Below are 20,537 nucleotides of genomic sequence, written 5' to 3' on the forward strand. Positions count from 1 at the left end.
CTTACCCCCCACCCCCTTCTTCCCTCAAAACGCCTCTGTCATGATGAGGCTGGAGTGCCCAGGCTGGGAGGCCAGCTGTGGACTCAGCACACGGATTCTGCCCAAGGTCGCAGAAGTCGGGCTCCATCAGCTCTTCCCTGGCCCCTGGGTGGAGCCAACCCCATTCCCTCCGGGTGCTTAACAAGCATATGCTTGGTGGCCTGTTGACGTCTGGGAGGAACCAGAAGCCCCGGGGGGAATCGGGGACTTAGCGTCTTCCTTCTGCGCCCCGGACTGGTTTTCCCAGAATAGGAGCCCTGAAACTGAACGGTGCTTCCTGGCACATAGTAGGCACTCCGGTTTTGATTGGACTGCCATGTGACCCCCCAAGGGACAAAACAGGATGACCTGATAACACACCATAGGCCCTTCACCCAGACTGCACCTCCGAGAAATGCCCAGAAGCTTCTGGGGGAGGCGCTTGCCTGCCTGGACATCCCGGGGGCTCGGTGGGAAGCCCAGCCCTGCCTCCTACCATCAGTGTAATGCATTCATATCTACAGGATGGCAAGCATCATATCCTCCCACTGTCTTTCCTGCATTATTGATGGACTGCACTTTTAAAAAAATCAATTAGATCAGGGCGTGGAACTGGAGTTAAAAAGAAGCCTTTAAAAGTCTGCTCCTGTTTTTGCTGTTTTGAATAGGAACAGATAAAGCTTTCCCTCTGGTTTGAATAAGTCAAGCCCAGGGCTAGGTTGGCTGTGATTGGCTAGGACTAGGAAAATGCGGTTAAGATGCAAACCCAAGCAAATATAACCCAGTGTCTGCACAGCCATTATTAAGGGAAGGCAGCAGGGCCTGGAGCCTCCCACACTGGGTGGTTCCTCAACACTGCGTACCCGCTGCCAGAAAACTGGGAAGACTGGTGAGAGAAGGCAAGGTAAGTTCTCTTTGGTTTGTGGGTGCGTGTCGGTAGAGCAGTTTCCCTGGACTGGGAAGAAACAGAGGAGAAGAGATCGGAGCTGTCCTTGGCCGTGCCTTCCTGGACGAGGCTTTTAGAGGACTGAACCAGGAGCTTAACAGTTTCTGCAAACCTCCTGCTGAGAAGTTGAGGTAATTTTTTAAGAGATCCCTAAACATTAAGACACATTTTCAAAGGCTGGGAAACAGGGAGAGTGCTCCAGCTCAAACAGATGGTGTAGAGCAAGGCATAAATGAAACCAGCTTCCTGTACTTGGGGTCCATTCATAGGAGTGTTGATGGGAATTAAGGGCCTGAGATTTCAAAACTGCACCCCGCCCAGTAGAAGTGTCAAAGGGTACTAAGTTAATAAATTAGGGTTCCAAGAGGGACGGAGAGACGCTTTGGGAGACTTCGGTGTCACAGACGGAATCACACTTTCTGGGTGTTCCAATATGGCAAAGTTCCTTCTGTGAGCATGTCCTGTCCTGCATTTCAGGGCTCCTGGCCCAGTGAGTGTCTTGATTGCTAAGTCCCTGCTGGGAATTGGGACTGCTTTTGGCCTCTGGACTCACAGTCCTAACTAGTGGCAGCTGGTTTGACTTTGAGCAGGTTTACACTTAGCTCTCTCCCAGGAACGAATTGGTTTTTATCCCCTTCCCCTAGTTGGGTCATTGCATTTGCCTTTAGTTTCTGAAATCTAGGATCTGCAGAAAACCTGAACAAATATTCCCCGGCAGTTCTGAGCAGCACAGGGTGGGGCGGTGCCAGTTATCAAATTAAATCCTCAAACGCTGACTGCTCCGCATCACTGCTCTGCTTTAGGCCTGCTACAGCAGTAGACAAAGGGAGGTTTTTGTTTGTCTTTTTTTGTTTTGCCAATGTCCACACCAGATAATGGCACATACCCAAACCTAGGTTCATCTACCAAGGCTCAAGAAGAGAATGGCCAGACATGCCCCTCCTAACAAGCACAATGTGCTTCCAAATAGCCAAACCCCAGGCTTTCCTGGTGGCTCAGATGGTAAACTGCCTGCAATGCAGAAGACCTGGGATCAATCCTGGGTCGGAGAGATGCCCTGGAGATGGGAATAGCTACCCACTCCAGTACCCTTGCCTGGAGGATTCATGGATGAGGAGCCTGGCGGGCTACAGTCCGTGGGGTCACAAAGAGTCGGACACGACTGAGTGACCAACACTTCCACAGCAAGATCCCAGATAGAGCCTTTCAGGGTGTCTGGGTTTTGATTTTTCTCTTTCCTATGCATTAATAAATCAGTCAAGCCCATCCTTGACCTTTGCCTTGTGAGAGCTTCATCAGTTATGTGTTTCACCAGATTGCAACCCCCTTGAGAGCAAGAACCAGACAGGACTTTTCATTATGTAAAGGCTGTGTGGCCACGGACGTGTGTAGGCGCTTGATAACCCTAGACAGGCCTCGAATAGATACGGTACGCGATGCACGCTTGTCTTTACCTCTCCTTCTCCCCACCCTGCCTCTGGGAGGCCGCTGCCCCACTGGCCGGGTCTGTGGCGGCGGGGGAGGACCGGTCCACAGGCCATGCCCACCTGCCCCTGCTGGCTCCCTGAACTCGCAGCACTCCAGCCAGAGATCTAACCCACCACCCCCTGCACTGGAAATCCTGGAGTCAAGTGGTGGACTGCCAAGGAAGTCCACACCCTGAATTCTATGTCCCAGCTCTGCCATTTACTTTCCCTTTTCTTCTGTGAGGCACAGGGAATATATTAGTCATATGACAAAACAGGATGGGATAGTTTAAGGATGGTTTACTTTAAAAAGTCTGGTAAGTGAAGGCCAAAAGAGTGGACTGTGATGAGGACCTGCCAAGCAGAGAGTCTGGGAGAACTGGGATAAAAACGAGAGAAGGAAACTCAGTTTGGAAATACTCTGATGTAAGCTTTTCAGACCCATGTGCCACTGGATTTAGGTGAGTTAGGAAGGGTTGCAGTACCTCAGAGTAATTAGAGATTTTAAGACCAGGTACGGATTTCTTTTTAGTGATACTAAGCAAATCATTTAACCTCTCTGAACCTCAATTTTCCCACAATGTCAGATGAAGGAAATATATTCAGCTTATGAGAGTTAAATGAGAGAAATAAAGTCAGTCAACAGAAGGCTTTAACACATTTGTCACCCCTTGGGTAAATAATCATGCCTGTTACCAGAGCTCTTAACAAGGTAAGTGGCGAGGGGGATGCAGAACTTCCGGTAGGCGTCCCCCGACCTCCCCGCTGGGTCGGCAGGCTTACGACCTGAACTTGGACAAGTCATTTCACAAGTCACTGAGACGACGGTGCAGGGATGCGCCGTGAGGATGTGGCCGGGTGGCTGACGAGAGATGGGGAAGTGACTTAGGAGGAGAGCGGGCAGGATGCCTGCTCTGAGAGGCGTCATCTCCCTGCTCGCTCTGTGATGTTTCAGTCCCGGGAAGCCACGCGCCATGTCTCTGAGCAGCGCCTTCCGGGCTGTGGGCAACGACCCTGGGATCATCACCTGGAGAATAGAGGTGAGCTGGGCCAGACGGGGCGCCTCCTGGGCGGCTGCAGGCCCCCCACACTCAGTCTCCTGCTGCTGGTTCCGCAGCAGTGAGAGGCAACACTGTCCTTGACCGGGGAGGGCCCCGGGGCACAGAGCCGGCGGGTGAGGTGGAAGAAACGCTCTTCACTTTGGGGAGCAGGGCTCCAAGCAAAAACAAGCTGGCTCTTTATCCAGCCATCTGCGCTTCCAGTAAATGCCCTGGAGAGATGGGTGGGGCCCGGGCCACCCAGAGAGCCCCAAGACTACTGGCTGCCCTAGTCAGGACAATGGGACCTGTCTTCCACGGGGCACTCTGGCTCCCGCAAAGTAGGAGGAGGTGTGGGGACAGCATAGATCGGGGCCCGCTCATCCCTTCTCCTACCCCGGCTTGAGCCCCTCTGGCTGACCTGGAGCGCCACTGGTCTGTAGCTGGGAACCGCCCTGGCCCAGAAAGCCTCACCTCCTCCTCTGTGCTCTGAGCCCAGTGAGGGACTGCTGCGTCAAACCCAGAGGAGATGCCCACCTCACGACCGCCCACAGGAGGGGTCACAGCTGCTGAGCAAGCTGCTCAGAGCCAGGTCACTCCCACTGTTTTAAGGCTCCCCGTGCATTTAACAACTAATAGGAACAAAAAGCCACACAAACTGTGGGATATTTGACATTTTCACATTTGACACTCATATTTTACATAGAATACACTCACACAGGACCGCAGGTTTACCTCCTTGGAGACAGTGATGAAAGTCTCCATCTGAGGTCACATGAATGGCTCTCCTGGGACGAGTCAGACATGCTATGACAGATGCATCCGAGCTCCAATCCAGACTCCAGAAAGGAGCCCTCAGCACGGAACCTGCACACAGCCAGCCCTCGGCCCCCAGAGCCTCACAGAATCCAGGCCCTCCACCCCGTTCTCAGACCTGGGCCCGCGCTGGGTGGACGGAGTCGGTGCCGGAGACCCCTGTGCTTCGGCTCAAGAGACTTGAGGCTCTTCCTTGAGGGCTTACGCCCAGCTGAGGACTGAAGGGGCTCCCAGGCTCCCCAGCAGCAAGATGGGACCGGCAGGCGGTGGGCGGAGGACAGACAGACCCAGGGCCGTGCAGGCGGAGCTCAGCAGGAGCCGGAGGGGTGTGCGCTCGTCCCGGACCTGGCCGCCATGCCCCGTGGGGCTGTCTCCCTACCTTTCCACCCGCTCCCCAGCCTTGTGACCTGTGCCAAATATTAGCATGGAGGGAGGAGGCTTGGGGGGCGAGGGGGAAGGAATGTAGCCCATCCATACCCCTTGTCCTTCCAGAAAATGGAGCTGGCGCTGGTGCCCTTGCGTGCCCACGGCAACTTCTATGAGGGAGACTGCTACGTCATCCTCTCGGTGAGCACCATCCCGCCCTGTTCCCTGATTCTCACAAGCTCCTCCCCAGAGAGCCAGCTCTGGGGCTCCCCTGGGAGACCTGCCCACGGGGTTAATCAGGCCTCTGGTATCCATCTTGATTCTTCCTAGCTGTTGCATGGAACAGGCTTCCAGTTTGACTATCAAAGGCTGTGCTTAGGCCAGGGTTTTAAATTTTGCATCAGAGGGTGGGGGTGTGGCCCTCAGTCTGAACCTCAGCACGTGGCCCATAGCCAGGCTTCGGCCTCCTGGGCCCAGCCCCCGAGATTACAGTGCTCTGGAGGAAGGCCAGGTGGACACAGGGCCGTCTCTGGCCTCAAAGTGCTCACCTAGCTGAGAGAACAGTCTCCCACGCGGACGGTGCTGATGGAGCCACGCCGGCAGACAGCAGCTCTGTACGGCTGAGAGAGTCCCCGGGTGCACGCGAGCAACCAGAGAGCTCTTGCCTGCAGTCCAGCCGGCAAGATCCCCCAGACCGCTGCTTATGTGGAGGACAATACGCTGTCAGCAGTCCCCACACGTAGGGAGGGACTCGGGCTGCTAGGGCTTGAGCCACGGAACAGGTCTGCCCAGGGGCCACTGCAGGGGGGAGAAAACCGCAGAGCAGGACAGAGGCCCGAGCCTGCCAAGAATGGGACCCGAGTCACCCTAGGCAGCTACCTTCCCAGACCAGAGGGGCAAGCCGGCCCCTGAGCCAGTCTCTTTGACTCCACCCCAGACGCGGAGAGTGGGCAGCCTCCTCTCCCAGGACATCCACTTCTGGATCGGGAAGGACTCCTCCCAGGACGAGCAGAGCTGTGCGGCCATCTACACCACGCAGCTGGACGACTACCTGGGGGGCGGCCCCGTTCAACACCGGGAGGTCCAGTACCACGAGTCCGACACCTTCCGCGGCTACTTCAAGCAGGGCATCATGTGAGTAGCGGGGCACCCACAAGGGCGTAGACGTGGTCCACCAAAGAGGAGACTCAAAGGCTGGAAAGTATGCGAAGAAAGGAATCAAGGAAATGCGAATCGAAACAACGCTGTCCTTCGCACCTGTCGCAGCAGCGTCAGTTAGAGAGCTGGGCGGTGCTGAGTGCGGGCACGGCTGCGGGGAGATGGGCGCCCTGGCGCCCCCTGCTGGTGGGAGCGGGGACTGGCCCAGCCTTCCGGAGGGCAGTCTGCTCCTGGGGGGTGACCCAAAGGAATTCTCACGTTCCCAGGTCCCCAGGGGCACGGGAGCCAGAATGTCCATAGTGGTATCAGTGGTGGTGAGAAGCTGCAGGCAGTGGGGCATGCCTCCCCCAGGGAGACTGAACGGGAGGAGACACTCCGGGACCCCACGGAGCACCCTGCCATCACATCAGAGGCTCATCTGGCCTGTGGACACACCTTAAGAGCACTGGGCTTGAGGAACACAGGAAGAAACAGGCTTGCAATGTAGAACAGAATGCCCATTCCTGTCTGTCAAAAATGACATAAGCGCAAAACAGCAGGCCACGTTTTACCAGAATGAAGATAGAAAGATAGATGTTCCACTGCTGGAATGGATGCCTATGATGGGCAGGAAAAGGCAGGGAGGGGAGGGATGCAGATAAAAGGGAGCACAGAGACACTACAAGAGGAGGATCTCGCAGAGGCCAGTGATGACAGCCTCCCATGAACTGAGGAGTTGGGTCACCTCCAAACTTTGCACTTGAGATTGAAAATAAAAGAATTCCAAGGAGCTCGAGAGCTCTGAGGCTGGTCCAAGGCCAGCTTCTTGCAGGTGAGCAGCCCTCACTGAGGACCCACTGGGCACAGAGCAGCCTGCTGCGTCAGCAGGGAACCCAGCAACAGAGGCCCTCTGCTCCTGGGGGCTTTCTGGGTGCCCTTCACCCATGGGATGCCTGGAGGAGGCTGGGTTGGGGTGAGAACCAGAGGCAGGAGAGTGGTTTCCCGGAGTGAGTTGGTCTTCAGGCCACGGGGAGATGACTTGTGCCCCTCCCCCAACACACATGATGTTCAGCTTCTAGAACAAAACGAAACGAGCTCTTCACGCCGTGGGGACTCTTTCCACTCCTCTGCCTGGAGACCTAGTCCTCTGGTGGTTGGCTCCTACTCTTAATATCTCCACTCAAACGTCAGTCCTCCAGAGAAGGCAGCCCCCGATGTGCTGCCCCCCACGAGGGCACCTCTGTGGCATCAGTGTGTGCCTTGCTCGTGTACCGTCATCACCCACGTGGGCAGAGGCTGCCTCTGTGTGACCCCCCACTCTCTCCCCAATGCCTGGCACCCAGCAACTTCTCGGTAAATAACTCCCCGGCTGTTCCCTCAGCTACAAGAAGGGCGGTGTGGCCTCTGGGATGAGGCACGTGGAGACCAACACCTACAACGTGAAGCGGCTGCTGCATGTGAAGGGGAAGAGAAACATCCGGGCCAGCGAGGTCGGTCCTGCCCCCTATCTGTCCCGGGCCTGAGGCCCCTCCGCCTGGCACCCAGGAATTCCTCCTGCCTGATGTCTACCTCTTCCCCGCAGGTGGAAATGAGCTGGGACAGTTTTAACCGAGGAGACGTCTTCCTGCTGGATCTCGGGAAGGTCATCGTCCAGTGGAACGGCCCGGAGAGCAGCAGCGGGGAGCGCCTGAAGGTGTGGCCCCTGCGCTCAGCCCCTCCGTTCCCCCAGCTACTCTCTCCTTCTTCTTTCCTGGCTGGCTCTTTACTGCCCTTCCAGCCAGACGCCTGCCTTTGAGCAGCATCTGTTTCAGAGACAGGCCACATGACTGAGGCTGCGACTCAGCCTGGCGTTCCTCAGCCTCAGGGTAACCCCTGTGTGTGGGATCCAGGCTGCTTCTCTTGGAGCTAAGGGCATCCCCGGCCTTCTTTACAGGCGATGCTTCTGGCAAAGGATATTCGGGACAGGGAGCGAGGGGGTCGTGCTGAGATAGGAGTGATCGAGGGAGACAAGGAGGCAGCCAGCCCGGAGCTGATGAAGGTTCTTCAGGACACCCTCGGCCGGCGCTCCATTATCCAACCGGCAGTCCCAGACGAGGTCATAGATCAGCAGCAGAAATCAAACATCACGCTTTATCAGTGAGTAGCTAAGGCTGGCTGCTGGTTGGAAGCTGGGGTCAGGGGAAGGTGACCCCCAGAGAAACAAGCACTCCTGCTCGGCTCCATCTGGGGTGCAGGCACCTGGGTTTCTTTCAGTCTTTCTTCAAATGCAGCTTCTACGAGGAGCTCATTGTTCCCCGAGCAGCTACCGTCTACTCTTGTTAGCGATGTTTCCTGGTCTCTGGGGGAGAATGTTCCTTGACTCAGGTCTATGCATCCCAGGGGTGTGGACGGGATAATGTCAGGGGCAGGGTAGAGATAATATTCAGGGAAGAGATGCACAGAAGTCTCTCCCAGACTACAGCATGCATCACATTCCAGTCCGCGCTCAAGCCATGCCCGTTGCAAGAAGTCAAACTCTAGCCAGAAACTCCATCCTAAGACCAAGCCAGGAAATAGCAGACTGACCACATGATGCTTTGTAGAAGGGACGCTACAGGCTAACCTCTCCCCTTCTCCAGTGTCTCAGACTCGTCTGGGCAGCTGGCGGTCACGGAGGTAGCGACGAGGCCTCTGGTCCAGGACTTACTGAACCCTGATGTGAGTACACTTGGGTGCGCTTGGCTTGGGGCAGCCGGACCTGGCTTCAGAGGCAGGCCCCACAGAGGGGCCTTCCTTGTGGTCTCGGGCAGCAGTAACCACCTTTGTCCCTGGCCGTCTGCTTCAGGACTGCTACATCCTGGACCAAAGCGGAACCAAGATCTACGTGTGGAAAGGAAGGGGAGCTACAAAGGCTGAGAAACAGATGGCCATGTCTAAAGCCCTGGTAGGAGCTGTGCGCGGGCAGCATTACCCAACAAGCCCGTCCACGACACGCCAGAGGTGCTCGGAGAGCGTGTTAGGCACTGGTGCGCAGAACGTCGCAGTTAGAGCCGTGACTTCAAAGTCACACAGGCAAACGGGTTCCAATCCGGGTCTAGTGCTACCTCCTGGGCTTGTTGTGCTGGTTAAATAACATTTGTAAAGCACTCAAACACACGGGCATACACACCTCCCCAGTAAAGGGCGGCTGTTACTATTGAAGGCGATGTCACATATCAACAGCCCTGTCCTCAAGGAACGTGTGACGTTACCGTGTAGCCTCCTGCAGCTGCACCAAGCAGGATGCATCTACCAAGCAAAAAGAAAAAGCAAATGAAGGTGATGCAGTCAGCAGAGTACAGAGGTGCTGAAGGAATATACTATAGAGGATTTTAAAAAATCAGCAATAATCATGACCAATGAAGGAATGCCAAATGTTCCGTTCAGTCCTTTCCTTGAGGCAGCTAGCTCGGCCCCTAGACAGAAATGAGTTCGAATTTGACTCTGACTCCCAGAAGGGAACAATCCTACCCACTGGCTTCAAAGGGGTGAATCACCAGTCAAGCCAAGAACCCAGTGCATTCCCTGACTGACGTGCCTTTGGGGGTGGGGGGTACCCACAGAACTTCATCAGGATGAAGGGCTACCCCAGCAGCACCAACGTGGAGACCGTCAACGACGGTGCCGAGTCGGCCATGTTCAAGCAGCTGTTCCAGAAGTGGACAGTGAAGGAGCAGACCGTGGGTCTGGGGAAGACGTTCAGTGTGGGTAAAGTCGGTAAGACTGCCCCCAGATGGTGTTCTCGTTGTGGGGGGTCTCTAGAAAGACGGGCACGGATGCTTTTCACTCACCTGGCTTCTCCCAAACCCCTCTCTGCAGCGAAGGTTTTCCAGGATAAGTTTGATGTAACTGTGCTGCACACCAAACCAGAGGTGGCAGCCCGGGAAAGAATGGTGGACGACGGCAGTGGCAAAGTCGAGGTAACGAGCCCAGCGACCCGTGAGCCAGGGCAGGCGGGGCCCCGGCTCTCCTGGCTGCTTTCCTGCCAGGAGCGCACGGGATCCTGCGTCTCCTCTGCTTCCCCCGTCACCTCCGGGGCCCCGGGGCTCTTCCCTAAGAGGCATCTGCGTCTGCAGCGGTCTCCCACAATTCTTTTTTGTTTTAATATTAGTTAGAGGCTAATTACTTTACAATATTGGAGTGGTTTTTGCCGTACATTGATATGAATCAGCCATGGATTTACATGTGTTCCCCATCCCACAATTCTTCAGGGAAGGGAAAGGTAGACACCCCAGTGTGCTGTCAACAGCTCACCTGGCAGACACATTCAAATCACCTCTGAGCTGTGATGGGGGTGCGTCTGACCAGGGATGACCTAGTTCTCCGGATTCAAATCATGCAAATGGGATAAGCCCTCAGCACTGGGAAGAAGCACCGGAGGATGAGGGGTACTGTGAATGGACCTTTGTGCCCCATCCCCCTGGATTCTCTGCTCAGCACGGCCCAGTTCCCTCCAGGTGGCTGTTTGTTCAAAGAGGACTCCCCCCACCTCTGGGGAACTGTGTCTCCTTCCATGCCCAGGTCTGGAGGATAGAAAACCTGGAGCTGGTCCCCGTGGAGCACCAGTGGTATGGCTTCTTTTACGGGGGAGACTGCTATCTGGTTCTCTACACATACGAGATGCATGGGAAGCCTCATTACATCCTGTATATCTGGCAGGTAGGCCTGGAGCAGGCTCTTAGCTTTGGATCCTGGTGCTTCCTCTGGCCACGGAGCTGGGGCCGGGGGTGGCAGGGACCCATTGTGCCTGTCTCACCCCTGCAGGGCCGCCACGCCTCACAGGATGAGCTGGCAGCCTCGGCATATCAGGCAGTAGAGGTGGACCGGCAGTTTGAAGGGGCCCCCGTGCAGGTTCGGGTCACCATGGGGAAGGAGCCGCGCCACTTCATGGCCATCTTCAAAGGAAAGCTGGTCATCTTTGAGGTGAGACCCCTTAGGTAAGATTACACAGAAGCAGACTGCTCAGAGCCAGCAGGTCAGCAGGGAGCTATGGTGGAGGAGAGGAGAGGTGGAGAGCGGGGCTCGGGGTGGACACATATGAGAAGGGGGTGAATCTCTCTAAGACCCTGAAGTGCATCCCAACTGCCTAGGGCTTCAAGGCCACAGCCCTGCCTAGTTCATGTTCAAGGTCTTGTACAATCTGACCCATGTGACCGTGCGGGTGCATCACCCCCAGCTCCCTAACCTCCACGCTCCACTCCAGTCAGGGGGTCTCCTCTTTAGACCTCACATGTGCTCCCTCATTCCCTGTCTGCCTCCCCCAGCCATTGTGCCTCTTCAGATTCAAGTCCCATGTCTTCCAGAAAGCCCTGGCTGAAGCGCCACCAGGACTGTATTGCGTCACATGCTTGATATACACAAGTCTGAGGTCAAGTCCTAGTCTTGTCATTGATTATAGCCAGTTTTCTGAGCCTCAGTTTCCCCACATGCACTACGGGATAATAATACCTACTTCACAGAGTTATTATGAGGATCAATAAAATGATATAGCTAAGGCACCAGAAAAGAGCCTGGCATATAACCCGGGTCTCAGCATGAAAGCTAACACTATTTCTTAAAAATATTTATTGATTTGGCTGCGGAGGGTCCTAGCTACAGCACGTGGGATCTAGCTCTCTGACCCGGGGTTGGAGCTGGGCCCTGTACTGGGAGCAGTCTTAGCCGCTGGACCCCCAGGGAAGCCCCCTGAACGCTAACACTGCTGGTCCCGTAACCCCAGCTCACCTCGCCCTCTCCCAGTGAGCCGAGGCACTCCTTGAGGGCAAAGGCGGCATCAGACACAGCCCTGTTCTCCCCAGCGCTGGCCCCCTGCCCGGCGCACACACTATACCTTAGACCTGGACTCTGCTTTTCTCTTTCTCTCTAGGGTGGGACTTCGAGGAAGGGAAGTGCTGAGCCAGATCCTCCAGTAAGACTCTTCCAGATTCAAGGACATGACAAATCTAACACCAAAGCAGTGGAGGTCCCAGCCTTCACCTCCTCCCTAAACTCCAACGATGTCTTTCTGCTGCGGACCCAGGCAGAGCATTACCTGTGGTGTGGCAAGGTAGGACGGCCGGCCCAGCGGCCACACCCCGCCCTGGGCTCCCAGCCCTGCGCCCGCCCTCCGGTCAGCAAGGGCGAAGGACCTTAGAGTGGGCTGGAGCCGTCCTCAGAAAGAGGAGCCTTTTCCTAAAGAGTCTTCAAAGGGACCAGCAGTGTTCCTCACAATGAGGCCTCCACTTACACACTCAATAATGGCACTGCTCACACCCAGGAGACCCTCCATAAACAGCTGGATGCAGGATGGAAAAGTCAATCTTTCCACACCAGTTTGGTGGACTGTAATAGGACAGGCCTTAACACTGAACAAAAGAACACTAAGAATATGATTTTTGTCAATTCAGATTTCATCTGCATTGAAAAGCACTAGAGCTGTTTTACAAAAGAGAATTGAATAGGAAAAGATGCTCAATATTAATAGTCATTGAAAGTGACAGTGAAGTTGTTCAGTCATATCCGACTCTTCATGACCCCATGGACTGCAGCCTACCAGGCTCCTCTGTCCATGGGATTTTCCAGGCAAGAGTACTGGAGTGGGGTGCCATCGCCTTCTCCATTAGGGAAATGCAAATAGAAACCCCAATGAGATACCACTACACACCTCTGACTAATGACGAAAAAACCAATGATACCTAGTGCTGGTGAGGACAAAAAGCTATAGGAATTCTCACACTGCAGGTGAGAATGCAGATATGGCCTTTGAAAATAATTTGACAGTTTCTTATAAAACATATACCCAGCAACGTGTACCCATGTGAAATTAAAAACTACCTTCACACAAAGACCTATACACAAATGTTTAATAGCACCGTTATTTGTAATTGCCAAAAGCTAGAAGCAAATCAACCGGAGGATGGATAAACAAGCAGTGTTTCCACACAACTGGAACAGAATACTACTCAGCTACAGAACACCCACAACTGCAAGGAAGCATCTCAGACGCATTATGCTAAGTGACAGAAGCGAGACTCAAAGGCCACACAGTGCAGGGTTCCATTGACCAGGTTCTGGAAAAGGCAGAACTGTAATGATGGAGGACAGATCAGTGGTTGCCAGAGGCTAAGGATTCAGGGGGGGTTGACTACAAAGGGGTGGGCAGTCTGAGGGACACTTTCGCAGTGGTGAGGCAGCTTCTCTGTTCTTGTGGTGGTAGCACGATTCTATGCATTTGTCAAGAGTCATAGAACTCTATGGGAGAAAGGGTGAATTTTCTTGTATATAATTTTAAAAATAAGTTTAACTTTTTTCTTAAAAAAAAAAATCAAAACTAGGTGCTAAAATCTCAGCTGAAGGTGAAACAAAGGTGACCTCTCACTGCCCACTGAGCATTTCAGAGTTTAGTCTTGTCCTTTGCTTCCACACAGTTTTCCTCCTTTCCACCCACCCCCCGCCCCCGCCCTTCCCAGCACCGGAACAAATCCATCTAGCTCCCTGTCCTGAGGTCTTCTGGGTGGTAACTAATCCTGGCTACACGGAGTTACTAGTCTAAGGCACTTTATTCCCACATCAACGTGCCTGTGTGTGACTAACATCTGTGTTCTCCCCACCCTGTTCTCAGGGGTCTAGCGGGGATGAGCGGGCCATGGCCAAGGAGCTGGCTGGACTTCTCTGTGAGGGCACGGAGAATACAGTGGCTGAGGGCCAGGAGCCGGCTGAGTTCTGGGACCTGCTGGGAGGGAAGACTCCCTACGCCAGTGACAAGAGGTACGGGACCACAGCATCCCCTCTGTCTGGCTCCCCCTGCCTCCCAGACTGGTGAACTGCGGGTGATTTCCAAGCAGCTCAGCACCTCTGCATGCACTGTATTGCAGACTGCAGCAGGAGATCCTAGATGTCCAGTCTCGCCTCTTCGAATGTTCCAATAAGACCGGCCGGTTCACGGTCACTGAGATCACAGACTTCACCCAGGACGACCTGAACCCAGGTGACGTGATGCTCCTGGATACCTGGGACCAGGTAAGACACAGCCGGAGAGCTTGGAACGAATGACAGACATCCTCAAGCTTTAGGCTACTTTTTTCTATAGCATCTCTCTCCCAAACCCCAGTTAATCCAGGGTAGCCCTGGACCATCCCCAAGTCAATCAAACAATTGTCAGTGGTGACCAAAGGGAGAGCCTGCTTTTCTGCCAGGGTTGAAGAGAATAGACTGATGTTTAAAACTCACCATCCTGGGAATTTTCCCACCATGCTCGGGGAAAATCATGCCATCCTATCACACACCCCATTCTCTCCGGACCAAGAGCAGTAGGCTCCACACCTGGAGATATGGGCGTCTGGGGGAATAAAGAGATAAGAGGGAACATCTTCAAGGCCACCCCTGGCTCTGCAAACACCTTCTCCTTTCTAATCACTGTGCTGGGTGTAGTGTCACCAAGGTGAAGGGCCCCACCCCACCCTCAGATCTGCAGGCCGGCGGAGGGTGGAGGAGACGGGCCATAGAATCATCGTTTTATGTGATGGAGGCCACAGGAGCACAAATTAGGGGTACTCAACACAGTTCAGGGGCTCAGAGAAGACTCTCTGGAGGAGATGGCTCCCAGACTCCAAGGAGAAACGGGTATTAATCAGGTAAAGAGGCCATTCCAGGCAAAGGAAAAGGCAGGAAATAGTCTAGTATATGGAACTACAAAGAGTATTATCAGAGCATAGGACAGAGTTAAAGGGTGCCCTAGAGGGGAAGCTGGAGAAGTGGGTGTGGACCTTACCAACCAAGTCAAGAAGTTTGAAACTGACCCTGGAAAGCTACTGAAATTTAAGCAGGTGAGTGACGCTGTCAGAATGCTTTAGATCGCTCAGTCTGGTGAGTGTAGGAGAGCAGGGAGGTGGTGTGAGAAAAAAAGGAAACTACGTCAGGAGGCCCGTCAGCATCCCATGGTCCCAGTCCAGAAAGAGCTGCTGCTGGCCCGCACAGAAGCCGTGGGGGAGAGCTGGATGTATGGAGACAGATTTGGCAGAAGCGTGGGGGGTAAACTAGCTAAGTCCTGGTGATACAGAAGGCATTCAGGATGATTCCCAGGCCACCGCCTTGGGTGACTGAATGGACACCATTCCCCAAGAAAGGAGACACAGAATCAAGTTTAGAAAAGAGCTGCGTGTGGGGGGTGTTATACTTGAGGTGCTTGGAGACAGCCAAAAGGAGATGCTTTGCAAGAAGCTGGATTCAGGAAGCTGAAGTTCAGAGAGTTCAGGACTGGAGATGTAGATGTGGGAAATACACAAATCAAAACAAATCTACAAAAACTTTACTCTGCTGAGGCTGAGAACTGCTGACAGGGAAGGACGGGGCAGCGCGTACGATCTAGTACGTAGCCTTTGGCATAAGCGCAGTGACAAACGGTGTCTACGACAATAGGTGTTCCTGTGGATCGGGGCCGAGGCCAATGCCGCGGAGAAGGAGGGCGCTCTGACTGCTGCCCAGGAGTACCTGCACACTCACCCCAGCGGCCGCGACACCAGCACACCGATCCTGATCGTTAAGCAGGGGTTCGAGCCTCCCATCTTCACAGGCTGGTTCCTGGCCTGGGACCCTCACATGTGGAGCGTAAGAACAGAGAACCAGGGAGACGATCTTACTGCCAGGGTGCTCGGCTCTGACAGCTCAGAAGGGTAGCAGGGTACTCGACCCGGGACTGTGCTCCCCACCCCCTCCTCCCTCTCCCGTGTTCACCTTCCTTCTCTTCCGCATCCTGCAGAGCGGTAAGTGCAGTCAGCAGACTCACAGCTTGCCTCAGGAACAGGCAACGTGAGAAGTAGTCACGTTTGCGAGGTCTGTCCACACCCGTCACATCCTGATAGCCAGGGGAACGTTGTTGCCTGGGTTACAAATGAGGAGGCTCAGAGGAGAAGTTACCTGTCTACAGTCACAACCAGTAGGAAGAAGCCAGGTTTTCTGACCCCTGGTCAACTGCTCTTAGTATGGAACATTGAGGCGCCACCAGCAAAGGCTGCAGATCATGTTTAAGTACCTGCCAACCCTGCATGGACCTGGAAGGGGGGGTTTCCCTTTCTGCATAATCTGAAATGTCTTCTGTTCCCTGGCTTTTTTGCTTCTCTCAAGAGTTACAGACCAGACCTGAGACATCCCTCCACTATAAGCAGCATCTCATCCTGTGTTTTCTATGTCTTCTTCCCAGGCAGGGAAATCATATGAACAGTTAAAAGAGGAGCTGGGAGACGCTGCTGCTATCACAAGAATCATTGCTGTGAGTTTCTTGGAGAAGCTGTTCACAGGCAACCAGAGCCAGAGAGAAACAGCAGATGCTATAGACACAGCATGACTGAAACCCTATCATGTCCTTCTCAGTATCACTCCGGTGGTCTAATTTGATGTGAAGATTGTTTTAATCAGTAGAAAAAGCAGGCTTCAGAGCTGAGTTCCTTATTTTACTGCCTTCTAGAATTTAGAACAGGCTTGCTGTTACCAAATCGAATTATTCAACCCTGTCACTCAGGAGAGATTAAATTTACTAGTAGTATTTTTCAGAAATAATAAGCTTCTAACCCAGGTGCCACTGTTAGTTTCTGACAGTGGCATCCACAGAAACTCAGGCCATTACCCCTGTTTTAACAGCCCCCCAAAAGTGGAGCTCCTGGCCGAGAATCCAGCAGCTCTTTAACATCAGGACAAGGCAAGCACCACTGTCCAAACCACCTGGCATTTTGTTGTTTGTGCTCTATGAACTCAAGATTTCAAAACTCATCGCAATGTAGCATCTTTAAAATGTATTTAAGAGAAGTATGACTTCAATTTGAAATCATCTGAAGGCCAGAAATGTAGAGCCCAAGTAAAAGTAGCAAGAGAAGGGATGTGATCACAGTATTTAAATGATATTATGCAAAACATTTACGCCAACTGACTATACAGGATTTACCTTAGACTCACTGAATCAGCTTCCCAAGAACCTCCAAACTGGAATATTTTAGATTTCCAGATGACTCTGACATGCAGCCAGTGTTGGGGACCACTGTTCTAAAAGATGATTATAAAGCATGAAGTAGTAAAAAAAAAAAAACAAAATTTAACTGTTATAAACACAGAACTTCAATGGCACAGACCTGAGTGGTCTTTTATCATGTCTACATTCTTATCTTCCTTAGGATATGAGGGACACAACCCTTCCCCTGAATTCTGAGCCAAAATATTACCCCCTAGAAGTTCTGTTGAAAAATCAGAGTCAGGAGTTGCCAGAGGATGTGAACCCTGCCAAAAAGGAGGTGAGTGACTGACAGGGGTGGAGCCCTGCGTAAGCACCATCTCGGAGCATGGCCAACTCTGTAAACACCCCGCAGACAGCTGCCCTACCCAGGAGCTAAAGCCGGAAACCCAGGGCTCCTTGCTTCTTTCTCCTCACCTCCCACATCAGCCCGTTGGCTGGCTGCCATCCACTGCTCTCCATCTCTCTGCTGCCTGTGTGGTCAAGCCATCGTGGACCACTGTCATAGGCCCCCAGAGAGCTTCCGCCTCTGTCCCTACAACCTGATCCCCACGCCACCACCAATGGGCTTTTACAGAAGATGATACTCCTGTTTAACACGCCTCGAATGGCTTCCCGCTGCACCCGGAATCGAGTCCTCACGATGGCCTCCGACGCCCATACCACCTGGCCCCTGCCCGCCTCTGACTTTCTTACGGGCCACTGCTGTCTTCACTTACAGCCCTTTAGCCAGTTGCTGTTTTTCTGTTCCTCGAACATGAGCCTTTCTGCTGGCTACCGCTCCTGCCTGAAAAAAACATCTTTCTCCCAGATCATCAGAGAGCCAGGCCCGCCTCATTGTTTAGGTCACAGCTGCAGGGTCACCTCCCCAGGAAGGCCTTCCCTGACCACCCGACCCTGCCTCCCTCAACCCCTGCAGCCCCTTGGTACTTGGCCACTCACTGTCTCTCTGCCCGACTCCCTGATACCTTCAAAAGCAGGGAGCTTGTCTGTGCTGTCCACCATCACATTCTCAGCTTTTCAGCACCTAAATGGTGACTGGCAGATCATAAGTGTCAGTCGCTCAGTCCTGCCCAACTCTTTGCAGCCCCATGGACTGCAGCCCACCAGGCTCCTCTGTCCATGGGATTTTCCAGGCAAGGATACTGGAGTGGGTTGCCATTTCCTCCTCCAGGGGATCTTCCCAACCCAGGGACCGAACCCGGGTCTCCTGCACTGCAGGCAGATTCTTTACCCACTGAGCTACAAGGGACAAGTGAAGGCCCCTGGCAGATCATAGGAACAACTTAAGTTTCAGCTGATTTAATTAACAGTCATGTTTAATGAACTTATTTTCCCCTTGAAGGGTCTCTGGGCTTCCCTGATAGCTCAGTTGGTAAGGAATCTGCCTGCCCCTGGTTCAATTCTGGGTAGGGAAGATCCCCTGGAGAAGGGAAAGGCTACCCACTCCAGTATTCATGGGCTTCCCCGGTAGCTCAGCTGGTCAAGAATTCACCTGCAATGCAGGAGACCTGGGTTCAATCCCTGGGTTGGGAAGATCCCCTGGAGAAGGAAAAGGCTACCCACTCCAGTATTCTGCCTGAATTCCATGGACTGTCTAGTCCATGGGGTCACAAAAAGTTGGATACAACAGAGCAACTTTCACTTGAAGGGTCTCTAAATTTTCCAGTGTCTTATGTAACCAATTCTTAAGCATCTGGGTTACAACTTTCTTGAAAACAGAAACCATATCTTAGTAATTTTACTTGGACTAAAAATATTCATTAATCATTAATAAATAAATGCTAGAATGTTATGCTCTCAACGAGATCCACCTGATCCTGCATTGGAAAACATCTGGATAAAAAATGGCAGATAAAAAAAGAAAAAAATTAATAAAAAATGGCAGATAAGGGCATAAGGCAAGGAAAACTGTCACTCAATTTAGTTCTCCATTCAGCCAAAGCCCAATGTTTAGCACTCATACATAACATATAACCCATTTCTTGTTCTTCTGGCAAGAGCCTGGTGCCAGGTGGGACTGCAGTGCAGTGAACGCAGTCAGCGCTCCCACAGGCCATGCTGGGACTCCACAGGCTGGAGAGCTTGCCGGTGAATAATTTAAGTCAAACACAGACTTTCTGCAAAATTCATTCTACTTCCCCTTTCGAGAAACTACTTGGGACTATCTCTTGGCCCCTCTGCCCCCACCCCATTATCACTGACAGGTGCCAGGTCTTCTAACTAGAAACTTTGTTTTCTCTCTTAGAATTACCTCTCGGAACAGGACTTTGTTTCCGTGTTTGGCATCACCAGAGGGCAGTTTGCTGCTCTGCCTGGCTGGAAACAGCTCCAGATGAAGAAAGAAAAGGGGCTTTTCTGAGGCAAGAAGGCATCTGCCTATTGCAAGATCCCAGAAGAGAGCAGACAGTGCCCATGTCAGCAAAGAATTCCTCTAATTTCTGCCTAATGTCCAGCTACTTAATGGAGAGAGAGCAGAGCCTGCCACTCACAGCATGCACTCCATGTTTCTCATCCCTGCATCTCCTAGTTGTCATATACCTAAAATGGTAGCTGCTCACTTGGAAATGTTTATGGTCTTCTGGCTGCAGCCTTAGCAGAAAATGCTAAAACTGCATGAAAATCTGGAGAAGTCAAAAGTAAGAGAACAGAAAAATTGTTTAAAGTGCTTAATTCTGGGGCAAGGGCCCATGTTTGTTTTACATTTTAAGGTGGGTATTTTCTATTTAACCCACAAATCATCAAAGTTACTCACATATATACAAAATAAAAAATGCTCAAATCTGTATGTGCCAGAAGTTTTAAAATGTTCAAATAAAGATACCTAAGAACAAATGGGTGTTCTTTTCAGACTTTTGGGTCTGCCCATTATGGTAACTATTGTGTTCTATGAGAGAAATGTCTCAGTACTGGGGAAGTCAAGATGCACTTCTGGGCTTCCCTACAGTGGCTCAGTGGTAAAGAATCCACCTGCTGATGCAGGAGACATGAGTTCGATCCCTGCTCTGGGAAGATTCCACGTGCCATGGAGCAATTAAGCCCATGAGCCCCAACTACTGAGTCTGCGCTCGAGAGCGCAGAAGCCCCGACTACTGAAGCCTGCAAACTCCACAGAGTCCGTGCTCCGCAACAAGCGAAGCCACTGCAATGAGAAGCCCGGGCACCGCAGCTGGAGCAAAAGACCACAAAGCAACAGAGACCCAGCACAGCCATAAACAAATAAAACTATTAAAATCCTTTTAAAAAAGAGGCACTGCTGACGGAGCTCTCTGGAGAGCTGGGATCCCTGTTTCTGGCACAAGAATCCCAGAATCTGCCACACAGCTGTCCAGGAAACCTCAGGCCCCACCCAGCTACACCCTACTATCCAGAAGAGAGACAAGGCCATGTGTTATTAATTTCAGGAATGAGGCCAGAACCAGTGTGTATACCACCACAGAGAGCCTTCAAAGCATGCTACAGACATCAACAAATGAACCACATTTTCCAGACAACTCTAAGTTTGAGTCAACAACTGCAGAAGATTCCATGTGGCAGAAGTAATGTAACTGGGGAAGTTCCAGGATAGAAGCGCAGTCCACAGCATCTCAAAGCAAAACTGAACAAGAGAGGTCTATGTCACAGGAGCAGGAGGGGAAGAGTCAGACAGCTTCAGGACGCCGTAATAAATGCGTGGAAGGGAGAAGCAGCACAGTTCTCCCGGACACTGTCCGCCACTTCCATGAGGCCCACCTGTTGTTTTCTAAAACATATCA

General features: G+C 52.7%; 1 protein-coding gene and 1 long non-coding RNA gene across 5 annotated transcripts; one reads left to right on the forward strand and one right to left on the reverse strand.

Annotated features, from left to right (window-relative positions):
- Positions 1 to 54: 54 nt before the first annotated feature.
- AVIL (advillin) lies at positions 55 to 19,609 on the forward strand. 4 transcript variants are annotated; one of them, XM_020873516.2, is made up of 19 exons: positions 3,376 to 3,470; positions 4,776 to 4,850; positions 5,587 to 5,783; positions 7,168 to 7,276; positions 7,369 to 7,479; positions 7,720 to 7,922; positions 8,405 to 8,483; positions 8,611 to 8,709; positions 9,368 to 9,521; positions 9,624 to 9,724; positions 10,326 to 10,463; positions 10,569 to 10,727; positions 11,671 to 11,850; positions 13,405 to 13,550; positions 13,658 to 13,802; positions 15,201 to 15,389; positions 15,982 to 16,050; positions 16,946 to 17,062; positions 19,031 to 19,609. In XM_020873516.2, the coding sequence occupies exons 1-19, from the start codon at positions 3,405 to 3,407 to the stop codon at positions 19,142 to 19,144; spliced, it is 2,451 nt and encodes an 816-aa protein (XP_020729175.1). In that variant the 5' UTR covers positions 3,376 to 3,404; the 3' UTR covers positions 19,145 to 19,609. The 4 variants fall into 4 exon arrangements, with proteins under 4 accessions (XP_070310790.1, XP_020729175.1, XP_020729160.1 ...); XM_070454689.1 differs by adding an exon at positions 55 to 1,095 and having other exon boundaries at positions 3,386 to 3,470; positions 9,368 to 9,724; positions 10,326 to 10,727; XM_020873501.2 differs by having other exon boundaries at positions 9,368 to 9,724.
- LOC139030877 (uncharacterized) lies at positions 5,677 to 17,942 on the reverse strand. The gene is made up of 6 exons (XR_011483319.1): positions 17,502 to 17,942; positions 16,720 to 16,817; positions 15,285 to 15,661; positions 14,013 to 14,121; positions 8,935 to 13,821; positions 5,677 to 5,843 (listed from the first exon to the last, which is right to left on the reverse strand). It is a non-coding gene; the product is annotated as an uncharacterized lncRNA (long non-coding RNA).
- Positions 19,610 to 20,537: the final 928 nt, after the last annotated feature.

The sequence above is a fragment of the Odocoileus virginianus genome, chromosome 24 (genome assembly GCF_023699985.2).
Source record: "Odocoileus virginianus isolate 20LAN1187 ecotype Illinois chromosome 24, Ovbor_1.2, whole genome shotgun sequence".
NCBI classification, from domain to species: domain Eukaryota; kingdom Metazoa; phylum Chordata; class Mammalia; order Artiodactyla; family Cervidae; genus Odocoileus; species Odocoileus virginianus.

Coding starts and splice junctions, on each gene's coding strand:
- AVIL (XM_070454689.1), top strand. CDS start 3,405: ATGTCTCTGAGCAGCGCCTTCCGGGCTGTGGGCAACGACCCTGGGATC. Junction 8,710..9,367: donor TGGCCATGTCTAAAGCCCTG/GTAGGAGCTGTG, acceptor GGGTACCCACAG/AACTTCATCAGGATGAAGGG. Junction 9,725..10,325: donor ACGGCAGTGGCAAAGTCGAG/GTAACGAGCCCA, acceptor TTCCATGCCCAG/GTCTGGAGGATAGAAAACCT.